This window comes from Scophthalmus maximus, chromosome 2 (genome assembly GCF_022379125.1).
Source record: "Scophthalmus maximus strain ysfricsl-2021 chromosome 2, ASM2237912v1, whole genome shotgun sequence".
Taxonomy (NCBI): Eukaryota; Metazoa; Chordata; class Actinopteri; order Pleuronectiformes; family Scophthalmidae; genus Scophthalmus; species Scophthalmus maximus.
Window position 1 is genome coordinate 25032501 of NC_061516.1, and position 10559 is coordinate 25043059.

General features: G+C 45.4%; 1 protein-coding gene across 3 annotated transcripts in view; it reads left to right on the plus strand.

Moving 5' to 3' along the window:
* Positions 1-9468, plus strand: part of klf5l (Kruppel-like factor 5 like) — a 37701-nt gene extending 28233 nt beyond the window's left edge. For all 3 annotated transcript variants that reach the window (XM_035625925.2, XM_035625927.2, XM_035625924.2), the window contains one exon: positions 5973-9468. In XM_035625925.2, coding sequence (XP_035481818.2) covers positions 5973-6151 — 179 coding nt within the window. In that variant the 3' untranslated portion in view covers positions 6152-9468. The remainder of the gene's footprint in view (positions 1-5972) is intronic.
* Positions 9469-10559: the final 1091 nt, after the last annotated feature.

Here is a 10559-nt window from a genome sequence, read left to right on the forward strand (position 1 = left end):
CACAGTGATCTATAATTAGATACGATGAAACAACGCTGTACGCGCATGTGTACCTACATGCGGAGATTCCCAGTGAATAGCCAGAAGGAACATTTCCACACCTACGCCATTGGAGCCTTCGACCTACATGTTGCGTAAAAATTGGTTGCGTGTCGGCCCTACGACCATAACTATGAAATGTCTGTTTTTAAAGGCATGTCGGTTTCATTTCCATTTCCGCGTAAGAAGTATCAAGGGGTTCTGTGTGTGTGTGTGTGTGTGTGTGTGTGTGTGTGTGTGTGTGTGTGTGTGTGTGTGTGTGTGTGTGTGTGTGTGTGTGTGTGTGTGTGTGTGTGTGTGTGTGTGTGTGTGTGTGTGTGTGTGTGTGTGTGTGTGTGTGTGTCACAACTCTGCTATCATAACAATCTGTCCACCGTAAAGGGGGGGCCCGGGCCTTGACCGTGGCCCCCGGCAGCTCTTTGAGCGCCGCACGTTGACTCTTGTAATTGTGTGTGAGTGTGTACTGTAGTGTGTGTTTGTCCATCGGTGTAGGTAAAGAGTGGAGTGCTATCGGCCTGATTAGGGAACCCTCCAGCCCTCTTCACAAACACTGACTGAGCTGATAAAGCCGAGAGGTCCACAAAGAGTTTATGGGCGTGCAGGAAAGGCCTGGAAGTGTTTGCTCACGGACTCTTTAAAAAACCGGCAGAGATGGATATAAAACTGAATCATTACACGCCTCATATGCGGAGCCAGACGTCGCCGCTTGTGCCACGAATGGTTTGAAGTCGAAGACTTGAAGATCGCAGGAACGTGGTTTGAAAAAAAAAAAAAAAAAAAAAAAATCCCATATTTTTCTACTCAGGTATTTTTTCTTATCAGTTTATTTGCAATAGTGATGGATGGCCGCTGTGAGTGGGTGGACGCATTTCAATGGAACTGTTATTTTACTGCGGCTCTGACCTTTGTCCTCCTCCACTGTCAGTTGACATCACGTGTAATGTTCTTGAGTCATCGCGAGTGTGGAGTGTGTCGACCAAAGGCCTGAATTTGAAATGTAAATTGACTTAAGATTAAAAAAAGCTGCCACATCCTTTGGAAAAGTAGTTATTAATGGACCAAAAGAAATGTGCTCACTTTTTTCATGGAAGTGAAGCAAATTTGTTCTTGGAGGATTTTCCATGAGTGTGCCAACAGGAAACCAAACAATCCGTCTCATGATTGTCTAGTTCTTATCATAGAAATATGAAACGGAAGTGGTCTCATAACCGTAAAGATCCATGTGTCATAAAACATTGTCCCAAACAGTGGGAAATCTATACATGTGCATTATTCCTTAAAGAAATAAAGCAACAAACAGACAATGTGATTAAAAAAAATCTATGAATATTTTAAAAAGGATATATACTTACTTTCAAATTCATAACATTGTCTATGAGTGGATCTGCTTCATAAACTTGGTTTAAACTCATTTGAATGTAAAAAAACAAAAAACAAAACACACACTCATGTGGAGTTTAGTTCAGTTATGTTCTGCAGGAAAAAAATATTTTCATGCAGCAGGTTCAGGGTGTCAGAGAGTTGAAGCCTCCTATAGAGCAAATATACCGTATATGTTCCTTTATAAAGTACGCAGCAGCCTGACAGAGGCTTTTTTTGTCCCGGGATGATTGATGTGTTGTTACTCCACTTTGAGAGAGAGAGAGTGTGTGTGTGTGTGTGTGTGTGTGTGTGTGTGTGTGTGTTTTGCTAAGACTGACTGTTTGTCTGTTATGATTTGTGACGTGTCCGCACATGCACTCATTCGCGCGTGTTTCGAGAGGGAGGGGAATAATAGTTTGGTCCGTTTCTAAGCGGCCACCTGATCAAACAGTCGCTGTTTGTCGCGTACCAAGGCCTCTGAAGGCTTTTTGGATTCGAAGAAGGCGACAGGTGAGCGATGAAGTGATGACAATGTGAAGACTATAATAATAATAATAATATATTGAATTTATAAAGCGCTTTTCAGTTACCCAAAGCGCTCATACAAAACAAGACAAAACAAGAACAACAAATGCAATTTGAATAATAATAACTATAACCATCAATATCTCATTCGCAGTTGTTCTGCAGGTAGATGTCGAGTCATTTTAAAATCCTTTTTCATGTCAGTGGACGAAGAGAACGTGTGTCGCTGCAGTGAATGAGTGCACACGTGCCCAGTTTGAGTATTTCCAAAGTAAAATTGTGAAATCTCAGTTTTGCTTTTCTCTGGCGGTTGAATTAAGGTTCTTTTTCTTTTAGATTGTTTGCCCCTGATGAAAATCAGAAACATATCTTTGCTGGGGTCAAATGTTTCTCATATCTGGTCATAGGTCAAGTGTTTCTCAGATCCACTCGGCTCAGTTCTTCCATTTGACATCACAACGAGCCGCCAGTGTTTTCAAGTGACTCTGTCCTGGAGGCGGTTCATGTGAAAACCTCAGTTTCAGGTGGTCAAGCAAACTTTGCATATGTGGATTTAAATTGTGCAAAACTCGCACGCTTGAAGGAAAATGGAGGGATGTTTTTTTCGCCCGGCCTTTTGGCAGCTTGTTTAATATATATATATATATATAAACACACACACGAGTGGAGTGTTTGCTCTGTGTGTATTTCAGCCCTTGAGGATATTAGTCTGAGAGAGAGGCGGCCGTGCTTTTGACCCCGCCAGCGCAGCTATAGAGCAAAAGCCAAACACACCTGCGAGTCGAGAGCCTCCACCTTTTATATGGAGACATTTGTGCTCCGCCTCTGCACACACACACACACACACACACACACACACACACACACACACACACACATCAAGAGCAGTTAACTCTGGAAACAGGATATTGTCCAAACAGGAGGCGGGTTGGGGGGCGTCAGGTGCTTGTTGGATTTCTCTGGTTTAGCTTTGCGGGGGATGAATCGGCTCCGTTTAAAAGACATTATCATTAATATTTAGGATAAAACAAAACAAACATTGTTGTTTATTTTTTTTTTATGTATTTCTTCGTCACCTGTTCCCCTCATCTGCTCTTCGGACCCCTTCGCTCCGCTCATGGCTGCCGGGCCGAGTGACTGATGGTCAATGGCAGAAGCTATCTAATCCGCACGGGGCCCGCGCTGGTAATGAGCACTCAATGACCCCGACGGCCAGAGACCGTCACGCTCGCTCCACGGCGGCTCTCAGAGGAGTTTCCCGGCCAAGGACACAACTCCATCTGCACCCGCGTCCGCAGTTTGAGTCCGAAATGAAAGCGTACGTCTTTAAAAGAGATTTAGGACACCGAGCAAATGTAAAATGAAGTACGTCAGTTCTTTGCGAACGTGTATGGACAGACATTGACTCTTTTCTTTCGGACGCCACAAAACCACAGATTGAGGAATCGGGTTGTGCCGTCGACTTACGTTTGTGCTCACGTCCTCGCATCGATTCCCAGACATTTTCGCGATGTCTCAGCAATGAATGATGGCTTTTTTTTTTTTCTTCCTCTTGTTTGCATACCAGCCTATTCAACAGAGCTTTTTTCTTTTCTTTTCTTTTCTCTTTGTTGATGATTAGCTCGACGTTCAGCAATAACACGTTGTGGCACAGCAGAGAAATGTCAATGTTTGGGTGGGGTGGCGTATAAGCGCTGTGTTAAATGATCCTTCGGCGCTTTTGTATTCCCACTTTACAGGTTTCGTTCTTTGTACCGTCTCATCCAAAACCAACAATTATAAAACAATGGCGTGTGTTTTAACTCGCCGTGATCAAATGTACTGCTACGGTACAATGAGCAAATTCCAGAGTTAGAGATAAATAACATGTTACTTTTACTCCAAAAATGATGATTGTTATTATTTTCCTTGACAATGATGAGACCACATTAGGTTCAGTAGGTTCCACTTTTAAAGCTCCACCTATCAATATATTCTCAGTCAGGACCACTATAGTCAAAATGAAATCCTTTAGAATAATCGCAATTGGTGGAAAGCCTGCGGTAGGGAGAGCACTCCTGCCTACCCTTCATGGAATTCGAGGCAGGGCAAGCAGCAACGATCACCGTTGGTGTGTCCTCATCCTCCAAGTGTGGCTGCTCCAACAGAATTCACACTCTTTGCAATGAACAGTCCTATTTTTGTCTCTCTTTTTTTTTTAAAGACTTGTTATGCAAGGTCAAATATTTTCTTAAGCACGTCCTGATCTCACGCACGTCTTCCGCAGCTCATCACCTCAACATTTTTCGTATCGGCCAGGCATATTAAGAATTAGCCCAGTGAGCAGGGAATTCAAGTTAGACATTGGTTGTGAGAAAAAAATGATGCAAATTGCCTCAATGACGAATTAATCATTTCACTGACTTTTTCCAGGGGATAATAATCCAGCTCATTAAAGGATTCAGGTGAAACCTACCATGACGTGCATGTTGAGACCAAGCCACCACATGTGCACACGCTAAAGTTCCACTTAACTACTTGTTTTTTGTCGCAAATGTTTAATCCCTATAAACTCTAAAGTTTCTATTATTTCCGAGCTCGCCTTTGTGCTCGCCACACACTCGGATGGATGACGACAGATATAAATATAAATATAGGTGTGTCGGTAACATTACACTTACAGAGTGAGCTGTGATGGAGCGCACGCACCCACACCCCCCCCCCCCACACACACACACACACACACACACACAGCGGTTACTGCCGTCAGCGCCTCCAAAAAAATAGGAAACCTCTCAGGAATTCAATCCCAGCAGCATCTTGCTGCGATGGCGCATCTTCAAAACTCTGCGGTTCGCGAATGACGCGACTTCGTCCTCTGTTCTTGTTGCTGTGTGTATCGAGAGACAAAAATAACCCTGGACTGTGTGTGTGTGTGTGCGTGTGTGTGTGTGTGTGTGTGTGTGTGTGTGTGTGTGTGCGTGTGCGTGTGTGCGGGTGGGTGTGGGAGACGTGTAAACCCCAAACGCACACTGTCTCACCGCCGTTTGAAAATACGTCAATGCTGATTGGCCCACATTTAAAAAAACAGCTACACATCACAAGTTCACACCAGGTCTGTGTGATTGTGACTCACACGTTCAGCATTTAAGGCGGTGAAAGGACATTATTTCTTAATACGTGCGTTTTTACTCTGGCGCAGCAACGGGCAGGGTGGAAACAAACCGCCAGACTTCAGCATTTAAAGGGACAGTTCAGTGATTTTGAAGTGGGGTTGTGTGAGTCACTTATGCATAGTTAATATGTCTCCTTATGGTGATCAGCGATGTCATTTTAACGGAGTTCGGAGGAGAAGTGGAAGAAGCGTAAGTCTCAGTCCCACTGTTGCAGAGGGGACCGCCCAGAAACCTCTTTTTCGCCACATTTTTGAATGCTTACCGAAACAATAAGAATCTGTTCAATTGTAATTGAATTGAGCAAAAAGAGGTTTCTGGGCGGTCCCCTCTGCAACAGTGGGACTCAGACTTACGCTTCTTCCACTTCTCCTCCGAACTCCGTTAAAATGACATCGCTGATCACCGTCTCCATGAGGAGACACATCAACTATGCATTAGTAACTCACACAACCCCGCTTCAAAATCACTGAACTGTCCCTTTAACATTAAAACGTTCACCGATAACAGATAGAAAAACGATGAGAGAACAACAAATCGGAGACGCGGGATGGGAAACTGACAAAATCTTGGTGTGGCGTCCAGTGCGTACCACATTATGCAGTGTTCACACCAAACGCAAATTTACAAAACGATACAAAACAAGCAACTCGTATCGAGAAGCGGCGAGAGTTTGATCCTCCATTTCGGACGTCGGGCACGTCTGACGTCGGGCACGTAGGGAGGATCTCGGCGCTAAATGGCGTTTTTTTTCGCTGCAGCGCGTCGCGCGGACATCGAGCTCGAGTTCACATATTTCAACTTCAAAACTGTAGGAGATGATTGTGTGTATCGCTAACTCCTCTGTCCTCCTCCCCCTCTCTCTCTCTCTCTCTCTCTCTCTCTCTCTTGCAGGCGAGAAGCCGTACCGCTGCACGTGGGAGAGCTGCGACTGGCGCTTCGCCCGATCGGACGAGCTCACCAGACACTACCGGAAACACACCGGGGCCAAGCCCTTCAAGTGCGTCGCCTGCAGCCGCTGCTTCTCGCGCTCCGACCACCTGGCCCTGCACATGAAGCGTCACCAGAACTGACGCGGACGCGCCCTGTACATACACACAAACACACACACACACACACACACACACACACACGCACGCAACAAACATCCGAAACGTTGCAGCCGCAGCATTATACCCGGAACAGACGCCGAAACCAAAATCATCCCTGTGTACGCCTGCGGTTTCCCCCTCCGGCGCTCCACGCGAACAGGCGTCGAGTGACAGCAGGATTTCTAGTGCGACGCCTCCGAACCCCTTTCGTAACGGTACGGTAGTTTCGGAAAGGCGGGGGCGCTCGTCCCCGCCGCTGCGCCTACTCATTGATCAGGGTTCTCGTTCCATCAGTGGACGGACCCGAGGGAGACCTGAGTGAGCCGCGCTCGCGCGCGATCTGGGATCTCCCGGTGACGTCCCGTTCACCCAGGTCGTAGTCATCCACGAGGTGGCGTTGGATCGGGGGCAACCGGACTCGGCCTATTTCCCGCGGTGATATTCCTCTGCGGCGGGCGGGGAGACGCCGGATCGGGCTGGATCAGAGGGGTCAGCCGGTGGGGAAGTGTGGCCAACAGTGAGGAACTGTCCTGTTAGCCAATGAGAAGTAAGGACTTACCTGGAAGTGCGTCCAGGTATTCGCGAACGCCATGGATGTGTGTTGTGTTGTGTCATGCAATATCCCGCGGCGTTTAGCTTGAGAGCGACTCCGGGTTCTCGTTTTTGTTTCCCTTTCCGAGATAATGCGGAAGCGCCTGCTGTCGGTCAACGCGGCGTTTCGCCGAGGTCTTAGCACCAGAGCTCTTCATCAACCGGGCGGGCAGGGATGATTTTGGTGTTTGATAAAACAAACAAAAACATGTGATATACACACACACACACACACACACACACACTTACAAACATCGCAGTGGTTACAATGTGTTGTCAGGCTCCCTACACTGGATCGGAGACTCCTCCTCCTCCTCCTCGTCACACTCTCTCCGTCTTTGAATAACAGCAACAAAATCAACTTTTTTTTCCCCCTTTTTTTTTTATTATTCTACAAATCATGCTGCCAACTTCCCCACCACCGTGGACACTCTCGACACCGTCTTTCGTCATTTGGAGGTACGAACTTTCAAGGACAGGTGGAGACGCCTCTGTAAATATTTTGTGAATAACGTGTGCATATGTGTGTCTGAGATTGCAACGAATGTATCGAGATTCATACTTGACGTCTTCTACCCCCCCCTCTTTTCTTTTCTTTTGTACGTTGAATGTCCACGTGAGTCACGTTCCGTGTCGAAATCTGCCTTCAGTTGTCCGCAAATAAAAGAGGAAACAAACGATCAACGCGCACACACGCGATCAAGACCGAACTCTCCACGGAAAAGTTAACAATCGCCTCGTCAGGCCTGTTCCAGCACAGGTAATACCTGCCGAGCTCAGAGTCGCCGAGCAATTTGCCAATGTTTGTATCCATGACATTACCTGTTGCCCCGGCGACCGATCTCCCTTTGATGACGGCTTGCGGTTGGCCCGCAGCTCCTATTCAGCGCTCGAGTCTTTATCCTCTCCCGTATTTGTTCAACACCTCAACCCCACGAAAGGGAGAGACCTCTTACGTAATCGTACCGGATTGTTCCAGTGGAACGTGGCGGAGCGGATCCGACCCGCAGAGGTCCGTTGGTGTCAACTGGGCAAATAGCTGGTTGCCGTTCGTTTGATTTTTTTTATGACATTAATTATATGTTGTGGCCTCTGCATTCTTTTGGGTTTCAAAAAAAAAAAAAAACTTCTCCTCCAGCCCACGCATTTCTCTTTTTTTTTCTTTTTTTGTTGGTTCTGTGGCGTAGCTGCTGCTCTTTGCCAAGGAAAACAGATTTCCAAGAGGGGGAACACATTTTCAAAATTGCACTGTTCAAATGGAGAGTTTGATCCCGTGGACTTTTTCAAATTGTCATTATCTGGGAAAATGTGACCCAGGAATGGATTGGAAGTTTGAAATCCTATGTTTTTCTGACTGAATAATCAACTTTATAGTTTTTTTGAGAAACCGACACCTGCTTAGCGAATCACACGACGAGGACGCAGAGCTACGGCTTTTTCTACTCGTATCCGCGTCTGATCATTTAAAATGTGTAAAAAAAAAAAAAGATTAGTAACAAGTCAGGAAACTGATGCAAATATGACACTTTACCAGTTTGCTGTCGGAATAATAATTCAAAAAATTTTGCATCTTCCAATGGAGCTTGGATTAGTGATCGGTGACATATAGTCCACAGACATCGCAGAGTCAAATGAGAAATATCAAAACCACGAACTGAACTGAATCCTCGAGTTTGAAGCCACGCCCCCACGCACCTGATCTCACCCGAGACCGTTTCCTTTTCTGTCACGTCACCGCGTGAGCTCATTCAACTGACGTACGATGTGCTTGCCACGTTAAAACGTACCAAAGACACTCGCTATCGAGAAACTAAACTGCTCGTGCAAGTGGATGTAACGTCTGGAAAACTTCAAGGAGCTCTTTGAACGTCTTTAATGCGACGCAGCTCCTCTTGGATCTGACTTTGTAATTCGCCCCCACAGAATCCGCGGCCTCTGCAGCTCTGCGCCAGCTGAACAGTGCCACCTACAGGAGAGGAGGTGAACAGCAGCAGCACTTTGCGAAAACCCCTTTCAATCTGAGGGGCTGCAAGTTGTGACACAACGCAGTTGCTCCTCTCGCCTGTAGGTGGCGAAAGGTCGCCCTGAGAGTCCTCCACGGATACGGGACGAGCTCTTTTCAGGGCCTTCGCATCTGTTCCGCCGTGTTTTTTTGTTCTTTTAAAACCTCACGTGCAGGAGCGCAGCTCTTCTTCTTCGGTCGATTCGATTGCGATCGCAGCCGGAACCCTGTTCACGCCGTGCCGAGGGCTGGAGGCCTTGCGCTTCAGGGCTTGAAACGAGCGCCGCGTCCACCGGCGGCCATTTTTCTTGGAAACTAATCTCGTTATTTCAACACTTGTCATTGTTCTTTTTCTTTCTTCCCAAGGAAACAAGTTCTTCTGTCCTCTCTCTCTCTCTCTCTGACCCCACTGTGTACATACCTGTCGTTTTAGTTTCTACAAAAAGACTTTGTAAATATTTGTTTGGTTTTATTTCCTATTATATATTAATATTTTTTTTTCTCCCCCCCCACCCCTTTTTTTATCTAATGGGATTTAAGATCGGTTTTATTGTGAATGCTCGTTTAATTTCGTCTGGTTTTGATACGTCGCGTGTACGAGAATTTATCAGTCATGTAAAATGTATGAGAACAACAGTGGTTTATTTTATTGTCTTCCGTTTGTGTATGATGCTGCAATGAGATAATAAAAAGATTGATGAAATAACACTGGAGTGTTTATTAATGTTTTAATTAAACAAAGTATGTATTGATAACTCACAAATTGTGTTTTTAATCTATAAATGAAGGAACTGAATTAACAATTCATTACTTGATACTTTAATATCAAAAGATATAAAAAAATAAACCCATTTGCTGTTTCACCCAAAACTTGCATTATCTCCATGTGAGCTATATATTTTTAAAATGTTACGTATTTGTGAAGATATGAATCAAAATGTCGCGATTGGTGGAAAAAGACAAAAACCTAAAGTCTTTGATTAAAAAAAATCATAACTTTTTGCATAATCCTGCAAACAAACAATTAATACTTGATTGATATGGTTCAGACAATTTTTTTTAAAATAAGGTAAAGTAATGAATCCAGAGTTATGCCGCTTCGCAGACCATCTGTGTTTGTCCTCGAAAAGAATCGGATTCTCCCTCGTACGTGAACGTCTTATCTGTGAGGAGATAATAGATTTGGTCAAATATTTTTTTCAAAAGCGCTTATTGACTCCTTTTGTCACAAAGAGACCACAGGGAGGGAGCAGCGGTTAATCATTCCCCCTCCGTCGTGACACACAACCTGCGGCGCTGTATTCTTGTCTGCTCTGGTTCTTGCCTCATTGGCCGTTACTTTCATAAGTCCGTCTCTATTTTACCGTTACCAATATACAATATGCTGCGCTGCAGAGTTTGGCTCAATCCCATCTCTATGGCCCATCTCCCATCAATCCAATCTCAATTTCAAATGCCTTTTATGGAAGAATCCTTTGGAGCGGTTGTCCCTTTTCGCTGCGACGGTGCGGCCACGATTAAAACATCCGTTCTAATGGAAAACGCAGATTAGCACAGTTTACTTTCTTCTAGCGGATAAATACAGTTATTTTTTAAAAAGAAGGTCATAATCCGAGCACGCGGTCTGTCGCGTCCACCGCTGTGGCCCGGACAGGAAATATCTCAGCAGCTGCTAAATGTGGCCGGCACGACGCGGCGGTTCGTCTGGATTCATGGCTCCCAGAGGATGATCCTCACTTTCTTTCTCAAGCCGCTCGAAAGGGGTCAAAAATTGCGACGCATCTAATGGAATATCTC